The sequence below is a fragment of the Rhea pennata genome, chromosome 15, assembly GCF_028389875.1.
Source record: "Rhea pennata isolate bPtePen1 chromosome 15, bPtePen1.pri, whole genome shotgun sequence".
NCBI classification, from domain to species: domain Eukaryota; kingdom Metazoa; phylum Chordata; class Aves; order Rheiformes; family Rheidae; genus Rhea; species Rhea pennata.
Genome location: NC_084677.1, coordinates 18,600,784 through 18,616,832, shown reverse-complemented (window position 1 = coordinate 18,616,832; position 16,049 = coordinate 18,600,784). Strand labels below are relative to the sequence as shown.

Here is a 16,049-nt window from a genome sequence, read left to right as displayed (position 1 = left end):
CGCGGCGCGCGCGGAGCCGTTGAAGGCGCTGAGGGGCCGCGGCGCGCGCGGAGCCGCTGAGGGCGGCGAGGGGCCGCGGCGCGCGCGGAGCCGCTGAGGGCACGAGGCGCACGCGGAGCCGTTGAAGGCGCTGAGGGGCCGCGGCGCGCGCGGAGCCGCTGAGGGCACGAGGCGCACGCGGAGCCGTTGAAGGCGCCGAGGGGCCGCGGCGCGCGCGGAGCCGCTGAGGGCACGAGGCGCACGCGGAGCCGTTGAAGGCGCTGAGGGGCCGCGGCGCGCGCGGAGCCGCTGAGGGCGCCGAGGGGCCGCGGCGCGCGCGGAGCCGCTGAGGGCGCCGAGGGGCCGCGGGGGCGTTCGGCCGCCGCGTGGCGGGCAGCCCCCTCCCCACGCCCCTCGCGACGCCACCCCACGGCCCGGCCCCCCGCGCTCGCCGCCGCCCCCGAGCGCTTCACGCCGGGCAGGGCTGCGGGTCTCGCCTCAATGAGCTCATTTCCCGCTACGCAGACGCCACCAGCGGACATCGGTTGATTAAGCTCACGAGAAACACATGGAATTACGACACTAACAGCGCAGCCCGAGTTATGTTTCCTCCTGGCTGCCGCCTTCGAGGATATGCTATTTAAAATGTTTTTATTGACCATGGTGGAGAATTTTTATCAGCGTTAAACTGCTCACAGAATAGCTAAAGGCTGTCCAGAGAAGGGGAAGAGGTGTTGTCAGGCACGTGTGCACCGTCATCCCCCTCCGCTGACTCCAGTGGTGCTTGGTGTTAGTTGGTTCTTTTGCTTTGCTGTCTGTTTGGACTGTTTTAGTTCTTTTGATGTATCTGATTATGTTTTAATGCTGTTTCTGCAGTTTCTGGTTTCTATGCTGCATGCTGGCGTTAGAGTCAACTTGCTGGTCTGCTGCTGCTGCCTCAGTACTGTGGTTGGTTTTGTCAAACTGCATGGGAAGACTCACGTATACATGGACAGTAAGAATGACATTAACTTTAGCACAAATGCACAGAAATGTCAGTGGATCCAACGCATGCTAACTGTATGCACGCTTTTGTATACTGCACGCCTACACATTCGCTGAGGAAGCTTGAACCTCTGCGAGCTAAGCCAGTAAGGCAGAGCTCGCTACTGCAACACAGTACCTCGCAACAAATGTTGGTCCTCCTTTGTGCCGCCTAGAGACGCTATTCACTCCTACCAGGAGCCAAAACAAAAGGACATCAAGCACACCATAGCTGGTTTTAGAGGAACAAATTGGAACAGAATCCAGATTTCTGGAATTCCAGGTAGTGCTTTACCCCAAAGAACATAATTTAAACTTTAAAATAACCAAACAACCCTTTTCTACCTAGATGCCTTCCTCAGCTCCTTACACTTACCCTGTTGTTTCCAGTTTGGGTCCAGTTGTGATGGCGCCAAGAAGGCCCAGCACCTTTCACAACTGGGTCTCTCAATAGGAATAAGGAAAGTATTATGGAGGAGGATCTCTATTCTTAAAAAAAGAAATAAAATTTAGAAAGGATTACAAATTTCATTAACCCTCTGCTAATTATTATTATTTACACCAGTTAAAATTAGTTGATATCATCTGGAATCAAATAGCCAACTGCTATGCAAAGTATGCCCAGAGAAAGAGCCCAGCACATACACATAGTATCAAGTTGATGTTCAGGATGTGTTTCACCAACGGTTTCTCGTCCAATGAAGCCACTGGAGGTTCAGGTTTGGTCGGCACCACATTCTCAGAATCTTCCTTTTTGCGCTCCATCCCACAGAGCCATAGAAAGATTGTCATCAGCTTAGAGCTCTTTTTGGTATTAGTTGTACCTAAAATGACAATAAATAGTGAGGTAAAAATGTCACTGATAGAACAAATCCCAGCAATTTCTCAGTATGATCCTGTGCAATGTGTTTTGATATTACTGTACAAAAATGCGTCATCATTCATTAAATGAATAAAAAAGCCCCACCAAGATGTAGGAAGCCCTTCAAATAATAGCTGCTGGGGGCTGTAGTGTCTGTTGCATTCTTCCCTGCAGATCAGAGTTCAAATTCCACAGTGCTCAACATTTTAAGAAACATAAACAATAGACCAAGCCTAAAAGCTTATCTGTAACTGCTTGATTCCCATCACCTTCCATTTTCTTGTGCACGCTCTAGTCCATTTAGGGTTACTCCAAGCCACACGTTTCTAAATGGAGCTCTCCCAGCTTTGGTGTGGGTTAAGGCATATGTAGTAAATGCTAGGAAGCATTTAGGAAGGTAATGACAATGCAGAAAGAAAATGAGATTTCCCAGCTGTTGGGAAATCTTCACAATAATTCATTAACTTATTGGCCTTTTCAGCATCTTTGTTTAGATCTCAGAAATACACAGCAAAAGCTGCATGGTTACATAAACAGTGTCTCAAACTTAGCAAAAACAAGTGATAATAATCATTGCTGGAAAGTGCAGAATGAGTTGCTATGCATGTGGGTACCTAATACCGACAAGTACAAGTTTTAAAAAATGTAAATCCTCCTTCACTGATCTGTCAAGTACTCTTCCCAGGGCTCTGTGTTCTCCCTGCTGCTAGAGCCGATCAGAAAACATCACTGAAAAACAGAAATGGAATTTCATGAAAATAACTGTGACTGTCTTTTGCCCCCCTCCTTTTTCTCAACCAACTCTCCTTGCAGCAGGTGCAAATAGCACTAGTCTCTAGTGCAGGATAATGGGCATGGCACTCTCTATCCCATCTAGTTCCTTTCCTGATTTCACGCATATGCAATGCCGTCAAGAGATGTAAAAGAAACTAAACTTATGCTTAGCTAAAACCATCACATAAAAACCTCTTAGCATACCCTGAAAATACAGAAATCCAGAGGAAGCAGTTTTAATATTTCTTGTCTTCAGAGCCTTTACCTAATACCTAGGATTGACAATTTTAGATGTTACTGAGTAGAGTGTTGGAGCACTTACATTTATTATCATTTGAACTATTTTCAGAGGCAATGCTTATATCAATCTGGAAAGCTGGACGCTCAGCTTCACACACTCCGTTTCCAGCGTCAGGGGAAGTGCTGACTGCTAGCTCTTGCTTGACTGGTAGATCCCCACGTGTGAACCAGGTAAGCCGACTTATCTGATGGCATGAAGAGTGGTGTTTAAGAAAACTGCTTTCATTTTTCTTTAAAGGACTACCTCAGCAGTATAGCAGCTTGGAGAGAGAATACTTTTTTAAGGGATCAAAATCTGTTCCCCAGCTGTGTTGGAGCAGGTGAGCAGTTAAGTGCTCTCTTGGCAAGCACAGAAGTGATGGCTGCCATTGGAGTTCTGCGTGTTGATTTTAGTTTTGTATGAAACATGATAGCTGTTTATACAGATATACTTTCCGAAGGATGGTATTCCACACTTTTTGTTACTGAGGATGAGGTATTTCTGCATGGGGCCACCACTGGATGTAGACTGAGAGTGGGTCAGTGGGAGAAGGCCAAGAAGAGAGCAAAAGAACGAAAACTGTGGCCAGTGAGGAATCAAAAAAACAGAGTTGTTTAGAAAAGAGAAGACAGATGGGAGATATGACCATTTTCTTCAAATATGTGAAGACTCATTAAGGAGGAATGTTCTTGATATGCATGACTGGCTGACAGTAAGGAGTAAGCGCAATTTGAAGCTAGAAAGATTCAAATTGGAGATGAGGAAAAGCTTCTACTGAGGGGGCAGATAAGCTCTTGAATTGATCGCACACCTCCCCAGGCACTTTCCATCACCAGGGATTTTTAAGAATATGTTAGCCACAGGTCTTTCGGAAATATGTCAGGTACAGTTAGTGCTGTCTTGAAACAAGAGGATGCGCCAGCTGTATGGTTTCTAAAGGTCTCTTCTAGCCCTGCTTTCTACTGTTTCTGTTTTTTCTGAAGCCTTAGTGTGTCTATAGAGAATAGTCAAATGGGCACAAACCTGGTCCAGAGGAAGTATGCTCTCTGCCCTTGATTTCTCTTTTCTGCAAGGAAAATGGTTCCTCACTAAATTAATAAGAGAGTTGATAAAGATGACCCAGAAGCTGTAATTTCTTGGAAAATAAAGGGAAAGAGCTAATTTGTCATGGGTTAAACATACATATTTGCACTTAAAAATGGCTCTTAGCATCTACTGTTGACCACTCGCCGGGGTGGGACTCTGGATTTATGGGACCAAAATCTTAAATAGCAAGCCAGCAGGATGCTGGAGCAGAGATGGAATTGCATTATAGGTTATTGCAAGCATTTTCATAAATAAAGAATGCATGAAAACCTCTGTTTTCATAGTAGTCATCTCCGTATTATTCCCATGGCTGTAACGTGGGGCATCCTGAAAACAAAAGTAATAAAGAAATCTAAGGGGGTGACGCACCATTTCTTCCGAGGGGGGTTCTGTGAGCATGCTCACAACCAGCACAGTGATTGTAGAAATCGCAGCTAGGACCATGGAGAAGTAGAGATAGTGCATGTATTTCACCACACCTGGTCTGATGTCTGTCTCTCCACACTGGGGCTCTGGATAAATGAAGTCCAGCACCAATCGAATGAAGCCCAGCAGCAGCCCAATCACCAGGCCCCAGAATGCACCCTAGGAAATGAAGGTTATTGGAAAAAGAAACAAATATCCACTCAGTACCCTTGTCTGTTCTTAGGCTATAAACTGGCCAAGCTTTCTCTTTGCTGTATTAGAGGGGCTTCCCCCCTCTTCCCTTTCCTGCTCTTGTTGTTTATCTAGGTCCACTGGTGCTGTTACAGTAGCCTCATACCTCTTCTACGTGGAATCAAATGACTCCTTAATTCTGATACAGAGGAAAGATACAACATCTTACACCAGAATACTTTGAAGAGTGCTATTTTTATCCTAATGGTTGTCTTAGCCGTGGGGTGCTTACAACTACTCTCTACCTAACAGAAGCCTTGTTAGGGAAGGATTCTGTCTTTCTCCTTTTCCCAGTACCAGTTGTCTTGGAGGAACTGTAGGTTTTGAACTCATACTGCCATTTCGTCTGCCTCCTTAACTCCTTGGGCTCACTTTGCTTTTGGTAGGCCCCATGATGGCACAAGTCCATGTAATAAATGAGTGCATGGCTAATCAGCCTCTTACAGACTCCAAGGTTTGTGAAGGATACTGCAATTGAGTAATGCAGTCATCTCACTCTTTCTGAAATGGCAGTGGAATCTTTGGAGAACAGCAGGGAATACTCCCTTCTGCCATGGGCTAATTGTGGCTTCAGCTTTGCAGTGAGTTGGGTGCATTCATTCTCCCAAACACCAAAAGAGGAGGCAGAACTGCAGCCTGGGGCTGTGGTTTGAACTGCAGGACTCTCATGAGGAGAAAGAGACCACAAAGGCAACTGTGCTGAGTGCAACAGAGTTGTTACCTTTTCATTTGCTCTTTTCCAGAAGCAACCCAGAATAAACACCATTGCCACTGGGGGCTGCAGATAGGAGCTGATTGACTGGATGTAAATGAAGAGCTGCCCTCCCTGGCCTGCCTGTACCAATGGGATCCATAGGACAGATATCACAGTGAGCAGCAACACAAAGACCCTGTGCAAGAAAAAATGCAGTTATTGTTAGCTCAGACCTTTCTTTTCCAATTGTTCAGATTGCACATCTCCTAGCGAGAGCTCTTGTGATAAAAAGGTTTCCACTTCAGTCCTCCAGCAAACCTGTGTGATACGTTTCTTCCCAGAATTCAGCCCTTCCTTGCCTGTGTTGGATCTCTTGCCCATTTTGCAGCACTACTCAGGTTTCCCCAGGCATCCTGTCTGGCTTCAATTCATGCTTATGCTTGTGTATCTTGATGCTATGAAATCTTGGTTTTGCTCTACTAGTGTTGACTGACTAAGCCAGATTCTCCCCTACTGATCTAATAAGAAGAGTTCAAGAGTGGCTCTAAAGAAAAATGTCTGACATACATGGGTCAAATTCTTCTCTCATTTTTTCCCATTTGATGTGGAGCAATAGATACTGAAAATACATATACAGCAGGGAAGAAGGTATGCTGAGAGGTTCCTCTGACACTCAAATTCTGATATAATGTGGCATGTCCTAGTTTTCCTTACCTGCCAATGATCATGAGCTCCCACTCAGAACAGCGAGGCCGTAAGTGTTTCCAGAGGTCCATGGTGAAAATGGTACTGGCACTATTAAAGATGGAAGTCAAGGAGGACATAAGAGCTGCTATCATCACTGACATCATCAGGCCCCTAAGTCCTGGAAGCAGAAGGAGAAGTACAGCCCCTCAAAGGACGGTACGGGTAAAGACCATACACAGGAAGATGAGGCATCTTCATGAACAAAACCTCTCAGATAAAAACTTGCAGCTTTTTTTCATTTGTTCTAACAGTATAGCCCACACCAGGAGCCTCAGGAGCCTCACAGGCACAGTGACTCAGGCTTCTTCCTTTCTGAACTAGAACTGCAGAGTCATTGCTGGCTGACTGAGCGGGGCAGCTGAGTTGTAGAGAAAGCAAGAACCTATCTATTCACTGTTCTGTGATCATGTTCCCTTTAGGGTGTCTCAGTACACTTGGCTTTGCAGCTCTAGGTCTTTAGAAGACTTGCTGCAGCCTGGAGATGGAATTGGATGTGCTGAATGTGGGATACATTGCTTCTCAGCTAGGGATAGACAGCAGACAGATGGAACCATTGTAACCAGTCTGGACTTCTGAATAATACCAGCTGCAAGATATCCCTGAATTCTTCTCTGAACTAGAATAGATCTTAAAAAATGTTTGTAGTCCCAATTTTAAAATGGCCAGTGATAGGGAGGCCCTGTGTACATTGCTTTAACAGTTGCTTTTTCTCATTGTTAAATATCTACTCTTTATCTTTCATCTGAATTTGACTGGACTAGACCTCTGGATACTGGATCCAGAGGTCTCTTGTTGCATGCTGTCTCTTACCACTGTCTTATCAAGCCCAATATAAACCCCACTGAAATTATAATTGCAGGGTATTTTCCTCTTTGAACATTTCTCACAGATATCCTTCCATTGTCTTTGAACATTTCTCGCAGATAATTGATCTATCCATGCCAGCATTGATACCAAGCTCCTTACCTACAGGCAGAAGTTCTATGACCAACTTAGGGTAAGCAATATCAGAACAGCCAGATGGATTGCCGCAGATTTTCCGACAAATTTCTGGGTCTGCACAAGCCACCAGATCTAAAATAAGTAAGGAGGATTGAGACACAATATTCAATAATCATCAGAAACAAATTTATCTAAGCTAGTCTACTGAATGTTGTAAAATGTTCTCTAAGTGAGATAGTGGATATTGGAAAGCTTGGAAATACTCCAGCAAATAATGCAGGACTGTCTCATCACAGTGAGAGGAGAGCAGTGCTGGGCTCCCCTCTTTTTCCTTTTTTTTAAATTCCATGCAAAAGATGCTATCAATAGAAGTAGCTGACCTGTCTTGTATGTCAGCTTCTTCTCTCAAAATGTTGCTCATTTGAGTATTAAGGCTAGCCACCCACTTTTGGCACACCTCTTCATGGATAGGCATATGCACATGATCCCACCTAATGAACAGTTTACAACATTCAGGGGTTGTAAAGGTGGTATATCAGGATTTCTCTGAGTGCCTCGAACTTGAATTCCTGGAAGAGTAACATTTTGGGTGCAGAAGGAGCCTGAGTGCATGCTGAGAATGCAGAAGAGCAGCTAGAGGTAGCAAGCTCAGAACAGATCAGCAAGATTGCTGTGAGAAAGGATGATAGAAAACTGCTCTAGCACACATAGCAGTGCATTTTAAAAGTATATATCTAGGGTCTCCTGCATGAGGATGTGCTGTTTGTAACTGAAGGAAAATTTCTTCATATTTCAGGCATTTGATGCATTTCAACCTTTTAACTTATTCTGTAGAGCCTGTTCCAGCCCCATAGAGTAGTCGCAATCAGTGACAAATAGAGGGAACAGTTCTCTCCTTCAGCACTTACCTGGGAAGAGAATCCGGCTGATCATGCCTGGCATTACCATCATAAAGAGGGGCAAAATTTTCAAGTAGGAGGTCATCAAGGAGCCTCCTTTGGCATGAGAGAGGTTTTTAGCAGCAAGGGACCTTTGAACGATGACCTAGAAATTAAGAAATCTGTTTGGTCCACTTTCTTTTGGAGAGTAGCTAGCTGTAGATGATGTGGTGCTGATTTCTGTTTGCAGCTGGCCATGCAATCTCTGGCAGTGCAGTGTGTTACTGTAAGAGTTCATTCTCAAGTGCACAGGTAGAACAAGCACACTTTCTGACACTGTGGTAACATCTGCGAAGTGGGGAATGCTCTTTACTCCACACAACAGAAACTTACGGCTGGATCATGTACTACTCTTTGGCACAGACTTCCTGTGTTATTTATTTGTATACTTTGTTCTCCTCTAAGCTATCTAAGAAATCTGAGAAGATGAAACAGAGCTTGGCTGTATCTTCATAATTCTTGCTTCAGATCCTCAGTGTCTTATGGACATGTAGACCTGGAAGGCACTTTTTGTGTCATCAAATCTAAGCCCTTACTTACGCAGTATACCATGCTATATAATCTCTTACTTAAACTAATGACACTCCATACTAGAGTTTTCTTTTCATCACCTTTTGTTAGGGGCCTACCTCACCTGATAGCTATTTCTTTTAAGTGCAGTAGCCCTTTTGTCAGAGCAGATGGAGTCTTAAACTAGCAAAATGAGTTAGATAAAAGAATACTACATGGTCATCAGAAGATTGTTTAGAGCTTCACTTTTGCTGGCTCTAATGTTCTCACAAGGAGTGATGGCTGTCAGTTCTCTGGAAAGTTGAAAGCATGTGAATTCACAAGTGATTCATAAGAAGTGAAAGGCTGGAGTTCAGCCTGTGAATTAGGCTGGGATTAACCCCTCTCTCTCTCTCTCACACACACACATACACACATTCTCCCTCAACATTTTATCTTGAAATAATTCCCCAAACTCTTAGTTGTGCATATCAAACTTTTCTGCTTTGGGCTTGAAACCATCAACTTTTACAGAATTCCTGTCAGAAATAGAAAAATAGTCCAGAATTTATCACAAATTTGAGGTTTGTAATTGTATTCAAGCACCCAATAACACATTCTTGAAACCAAACAAAAGAGCTGATTTTAATAAATAAGCAGTAACATACCTGGTCTGTACACCAGTACCACAGAGACGGGATGGTCATTCCTACCAAAACTCCTGGCCAAGGAAGATCAGAAGTAACAGGGTCTCGAAAAATGTGAAAAGCATCTTCTCTTGGTAAACCACAGCTACTGTTTTCCTTGTGGTTGCTAGGAATGGCATTAAAGTATTTTTTCTGCAATCCTTCAAGGCCGCCAACTTCAACAAAACCTAAAATAGATCATAAGATGTAGTTATCACATCTTAACAGGTTTGTACTCTTATTTTCAGTCTCCGTAGTTTGCTGTTGGTGATTTTCCACAAGCTTTCTTTAAAATCAGAAGCTATTGACTTTAACATGGGGCTAGATGATAGCTTAATACTGTAAGTCTGTTGACTAGAGAATTTGCTTGTTGCTCTGTAGTGTTATTTCAGAATGTAGTTCTTCTTTAGATACTTCTCATGGACTAGCGCATTTTTACCACATAAAGAACTAACGGAAGATTATTTTATGCACATACATTTTAACAGGAACATATATTAAAAACAGTTCACAGAGCATCAATTAAATAATCTGTTGTAATGATCAAGTATATTTGTAGTATTTGATAAAGAATTTATCATAGTTTTAGTAATAAAACCCAGGGAAATACTCACTGAAGATCATGAGAGTCACAGCCCCAATCAGCATGATGAAAGTTTGCAGAGCATCTGTATATATTACAGCTGCCAGGCCGCCTATAGAAAAGAGAAAAGCAACAAACTGTGGGAAAATGGATTTATTCTGTTTCATAGCATCTCACAATTTTTTTTAAAAAAAAAGACAAATAGTGTAATCTGAGAACCTTGTCTGGCATGCTATCATGTTCTGTAGAGTGTTTTGACCATGTTATGGTATAGTTAGACCAATTCCTGTGCATGACACTTTGGCTGAAATATCTCATATTTTGAATCAGAATGAGTCACCCTTTGTCACTAGAAAGCCAAAGTCCAGTATAAATACTTCTACGGGAAATGCTTGGGAAAGCTCCAAGACAAAACTGAAGCTGAATAAGGAGGGAAGAGGGGATCTTTAAAAGCAGCATCACCAGGGGCAAGCACTGGGAAAGGAGAAACCTTTGTTTATTTGGTATTTGCTTCTTACGCCGTGCATGGCTTTTTTCCATTTGGCCACTCATAAGCTGTGAAAGGGCACCCAAGCATTGACAGTGCTCTCCACATTACACTGTTCATTATGTCAAGTACTCATACCTCCAAAAAGCCCAGAGGGAAAAGGTATTGTGCAAATCCTTGAGTACAGTTTGTCCTTATGCCAGGGCAAACATGTATTCATGTCTGGTGTGGCCTTATAAATGGCATTCATTTACTCCTATTTTTTGAAAGGTGAATTATCAATTGCTTTTTTTTTTTTCTGTTGTCCATACTCATGGCAAAGAACAGATTGCATGGGAAATACAGGAATCCTATCACAAGCATGAGGGTGCGTGGTACATTTTATGAATATGTTCCAGTCACTAAGTAGGATGTGTTTATGCTGCATAAAGTCCTCTGCATGATCTGAAACTCAGTGACATACCTGCAACAGTATAAACTGCTGTGATTGCCAGCAAGCCTATAACAGCGATATAGAGGTCCCAGTGTAAGGCTTGCTGAATGAAGAGGGCTCCAGCATACATATCAACCTAGTGAAAAAGATAGTTACCACAGTTGCAATAGTAATATTGCTATGCCTCTCTAAGTTGGTAGTGCCAAGGAGCATGAATGTTAAATGACCAAGCTGCTGCTTTTAGTGAGATCAGCTTGATCTCTTACTGCTTGTGACTTCCTGACTTCCCTTGATGTCATCTCCAAATGGCACATTCCTCTGCAGCCCCAACTCCTTCCTCTTGTACATTAAAACCAGGCTCAGTTTAATGTTTAGATTTTATTATTATTGGCTGGGGGGGATGGGAATGAAACTGTCCCAAGAAAGGTATTTGCATGGGTTAGGTAAGCTTTTCCTCCCCAGAGCAATGAACAGACAGCTGAGAAGTCAGTGAACTGATTGGGTAGAACTGCACAGGCTGAAGACTGGAGCACCCTTATGTGCAAACACTACCCCAGGGTTTCTTAAGGCCTGCCACCAATCAGAGCCCAGAAGTTTGCCATAATGTGAATTCCTTTCTGATGACACAGTGACAGGAATTGCTGCTGACATGCACTGATAAGGAAGAGTATCCTCAGGGCTTGGGGGCAGTCAACTCAGCAGCCACCTTGTCCTGCAACTATGTGAAAATGCTGCATTTTAGGAGAACTTTAGGATAAGCAAACTGCAGAACATGGAAAGACAGATGCAAAAGCATCTGAGTCATCCATTTTCTCTCTCAGGAATCATATTGTTCCATGTGACAGGACAAGACAAAATGGGCAAAAAATGAACCACAGGAAGTTCCACCTGAATATGAGGAGGAATTTCTTCACTGTGAGAGTGACAGAGCACTGGAACAGGTTGCCCAGAGCTGTTGTGGAGTCTCCTTCTCTGGAGATATTCAAAGCCTGCCTGGATGCAACTCTGTCTAACATGCTCTAGGTGACCCTGCTTGGGCAGGGGGGTTGGACCAGATGATCTTCAGAGGTCCCTTCCAACCTTACTGATTCTATGATTCTATGATTCTATATCATTAGAGATTTGCACCAAATGCCTGTTTTTTTTTTTTCTGAAAAGAGAACTTGCGTATAGCTACATGGTGCCCACATGAATATGGTGAGTAGTGTCAGTTTCAAAAGGAACATAAGCAGGCATGCGTCAGACTGCTCATCCCACTTTGGCCCTGTACATAAAGGAAAAACACTGGCAGGGAGTTTTCTGATTTTACCAATTCATGCACTGTTGCATAGTTAATAAATAGCTAGTGAGGTGTTGCACAAGGATTGATTCAGTTATTTATTCAAGGCACTATATCAAACAGGAGCAATAAATTACTGAAATCCTTCCACCTGAAGGCATATCAATGCCTACATTGTCATTCATCTTGCATATAACAGTGTTTGGTATCTATGCAGGGAATAAATACACAAAGGGAATAAACCAGGTAAACTAGCCAGATGTAAGAAATCTAAGAACAAACACATCCATGCTGACCACTTGACTTTTGAATGGATTATTGCTCAGTATATTAACCCTTAGCTTTCTCTCTTGCTATAACAAGCATGCAGATCCTTCATGAGAAAAAAAAATTAACTCTTTTTGTTTAGCTCCTCAGAATAATTATAGTGTATCTTCCTTAGGTATTTTTGTAATATACTGTTCTCTGTTACTATGAAGAAGGGTCAATAGTTGTATTTCTCAGTCTCACTGGTTAGTGCATACTTTCAAAGTGAATTTAATTCAGCCTACATCAGTTTTTTTCCTACTTACCGATATTTTGGTGAAGATATAGATGAATAAGTAGAGAATTGCTAGGAATATCTGAATTCTTTTGCCTCCAAAACGTTTCCGCAAGTACTCTGGCATGGTAGTAACCTATGTGAGAGAAAATACTGTTAGAGAAGGTGCTATTCAGTTACCCTCATAAATTGCAGAAGGCTCATTCACAACACCAGGGAGGAGGTGGCTAGTTCACACAGATAGAAGACTGGAATGTTACTGTCAGTTGCACTGTTTTGGTATTTGGTTCCCAGCTGCTCACTTATGCCAGCATAACAGCTTAGCAAACACTGACTTTGCTATAATGGCTCTGTATAAACTTTGATATGAGGGTCTGCATCTCCTTGGAAGATGGAACAACTCTGTCCGTTTTATTCTTGGCTTTATCTGAATTGTGGCCCCCATGTCTGAGCCCCTTCTCTTGTTCCCAGGCAATGACTAATTTGCAGGGCCCTGGACCTGTAATAGTCCAGACCATAACCCAGTCTAGTGCACCATGGTTTGCTCACTGCTTTCCAGAAGAAACATGGGTGCACTAGGGAATAGTTAAGCCCATGAGCCAAAGAAGTAGTTTAAAAATCAGCAAATCATTGATGCACACACAGCATCCCATTTACTTACTCCCGCTGCTATATAAATTGGAAGAAATAGCCAGGTCAGCACCAAAACGCAAAACATCCCCTGCAAAACAAATGGAAAAGAAGGTCAAAGATGCTGATCATTGCTGTGATCAAGTGGATTAAATACATACACCCTGGGGACATAAGGGCTCTGTTAGCTCTCAGAGGCCTCAAACTGCTAACTGCTAGTGGTGACTTCTAGCTCACACAGTTGGAGTCTGAGCCTTTGGAGCTGCCAGATCTAGATCCTCGCATGGTGATGTGTGGGTACTCAGTGAGGAGTTGCCATATACAACATGAAGACAACTGTGGCATCCTGCGTAGTCACCAGTTTGATCCTATACTTACCCAAATGTGACTTTGCCCAATGGTAACGTGTCAGAGGATTAGATGTCTCCTGTTCTCTTAATAAGGAGATACAGCTGATAGAGGGCCCTTGCTCAGATATTGAACAGACCCAAACAATCTTAGTTTAAGATTACATAATATGGAAAGAGCTTTGGGCTCTCACAGAGGTGCAGGTAGATATATATTAGTGCCACATCTAATGACCCCAGCTAGCTTGCAGCATTCTTGAGATGTGCTTCTGCCATGCAACACTCACGTTCCACTCGTAGGCTGTTGCAGCAATTCCTGATGCTGCTCCTGACCCAGCCAGACCTATGAAGTGGCCACTTCCAACATTGCTAGCAAATAGGGATGCACCCACCTGGAGAAAGAAACAGGAAGTCAGAGCTTGGAATAAAGCATTATTCTCAGGCCTGGTGTTGGACAAAGATATAAACAGGGAGGAGGGTTGGTGTTTCAGTGCATGCGTAGGCCCCTATACATTCATTCCACAGAGGTTATACAGTGACCCTGTACCCTCATGCATGAGGGGACATGAAATCCTTTTCACCCTCTCTCACCTTCTTTTTTTGCGTATATGCTCAGTGGCTATAGTACCTTTCTCCAGGTTCTTTCATTCCTTCACTGCCTATTGCATATTTGTGGGCATGTTTAGGACCATCCTACTTCCAAATCAGTGTCTAATCTTTCACACAGGGACAAAGCAGGAGTTGAAGGTAACAAATGAAAATGTTAGGTCATCATACCCTTATTAACATATACTGACTTACCAGACCAACTGCAAATGAAACATCCCACCTAGCAGACTAGCTCAGTGTAGAACTGCATCTGCCACAGGGACCTAACAACTAATTCCTGGAAATCTCAAAATCAAAGCATGCCAAAATAAACAGGCTTTGCAAGCCACCAGGTAGGATCTTGCGGGGGGGAGGGCGGGCAGGGCTGTGACAGGTGTATTGCAGCAGCTCCATTTCCCCAATCTTGAATATAGAAAAAAAGCCGACATTATAACTGGGCCTTTGCAAAACATGGATGTCATCTTTTGTTCTCAGTGGAGAAATAAAAACTACTGAAACAAAAGTGCTTTTCTGCTTTACTATAGCCTACAGGCACAAGGAGTCTAACAAAGATACTTACAGGCCACCAAACCATCTCTCCTCCGGCTAGAAAGTAGCCTTTTACGGTGCTTCGCTGTGTCTTCCACATGGACTGGGAAAGCAGAAAAACAGAGCAAAAGTTTTAACACCCCCTTCAATTGCTGCTGAGAACATTACCAAGCATGCAACAATTTTCCCATAAAACTCTGTACTGTCATCCATTGAAAATGAGTAGATTTTTTAGGCTAAAGAAATTTCAGTTGCTGCTTGGAAATCCTGCAGGGCAAAATTCTGAAATGAGGCATATCAGGAAAGAGAGCTGTAGAAGGATGAGGGGAACAGCCAATGATGTGGTGAGCCATGCACAAATCTTCCTATCATATCAGCATCCTGATTAAATGTTTTCTGCAGCAAGAAGACAACATCACTCCAGATCCACAAGGTATCCAAGCAGATTTTAGACAAGAACTGTGGACATCCCTAATTATCAGGTGCAGCCAGGAGAAATGCTAGACATTACTCATGGACTTTTGTTCTTCAGAGATTTCAGGTATCTTCATACAATATCATCAGTTATGCACTACATTTGAAGGAAGCAACTACTCATCTCTGTCTTATGATAATGGCTTGTCCTTTCACTATTACAAAAGCCATGACAGAAAGATGGCTTTCTGGCTTAATTATATGAGAACAGTATTTTTAATTTATGGAATTTGTTGTCATGACCTCACTGTGGACAAAAACAGTTGTTTTATAGGACAGCTTTTTTTTTTTTTTTTTTTTTAATTCCTTCCTGGTTGAACAAAACATTACTAGTAGTAATACTTAGTACTTGCACAATGTCTTCCATTCAAGTTTTCTCAAAATCTTTGCAAACACTAGAGCTGAACAACCCACTTTTAGAATAGTGAGGATGCTTCCCCAGACTGAAGTGAGGAAAAGCACTTGTAAACAGTGTTTCAGCTTGTTCAATTGAATTCAATAAAGTGGGCTTGTCTCAAGCCAAAGTAAAATAATTTGAAACCTAAACTGCCATATTTCTCAGTATAACAAGGCACATAAGAAAGCTTTTAATGGTATCTGCTTACCCACAGTCCAACAGCCAGAACAAATACAAAGTACAGAACAAGAACAACAATGTCTACAGAATCCAAGGTCTTCTGAGGAAACACATCCCACTGGGGAGTCACAGATGATGGAGTGCTGCTGGTGGTCTCCATTATTTCTTATGCAGGCTGAATACTTTTTTTTCTTGCTGCGTCTACCTGTTAAAAACCGGGTTTTGTGGTTACAAGAGGGTGGACTGCTGTGGCAGCACAGTGAAAGTGTTGACTGTTTCTCAAATACTTCAGCAGGTATCAGCACTGCGATTTTGACTGTGGTGCTGCTCATGCTAGTGCCATGCAGAGGGCTCATATCTGGCATCTATTTTCATTCATGAATCTCTTTCATCTGTGGTGTGAC

At 43.0% G+C, this 16,049-nt stretch overlaps 1 protein-coding gene across 1 annotated transcript; it reads right to left on the bottom strand.

Moving 5' to 3' along the window:
* Positions 1-1,608: 1,608 nt before the first annotated feature.
* Positions 1,609-15,805, bottom strand: SLC5A11 (solute carrier family 5 member 11). Its single transcript, XM_062587885.1, has 15 exons — positions 15,674-15,805; positions 14,626-14,697; positions 13,745-13,849; positions 13,142-13,201; positions 12,512-12,616; positions 10,691-10,796; positions 9,772-9,852; positions 9,140-9,345; positions 7,953-8,088; positions 7,069-7,176; positions 6,070-6,220; positions 5,383-5,551; positions 4,374-4,589; positions 2,961-3,123; positions 1,609-1,826 (listed from the first exon to the last, which is right to left on the bottom strand). The coding sequence occupies exons 1-15, from the start codon at positions 15,803-15,805 to the stop codon at positions 1,609-1,611; spliced, it is 2,028 nt and encodes a 675-aa protein (XP_062443869.1).
* Positions 15,806-16,049: the final 244 nt, after the last annotated feature.

Coding starts and splice junctions, on each gene's coding strand:
- SLC5A11 (XM_062587885.1), bottom strand. CDS start 15,805: ATGGAGACCACCAGCAGCACTCCATCATCTGTGACTCCCCAGTGGGAT. Junction 9,853..10,690: donor AGCAGTTTATACTGTTGCAG/GTATGTCACTGA, acceptor TCTTTTCTATAG/GCGGCCTGGCAGCTGTAATA. Junction 9,346..9,771: donor TGTGACTCTCATGATCTTCA/GTGAGTATTTCC, acceptor GATCTATTTTAG/GTTTTGTTGAAGTTGGCGGC.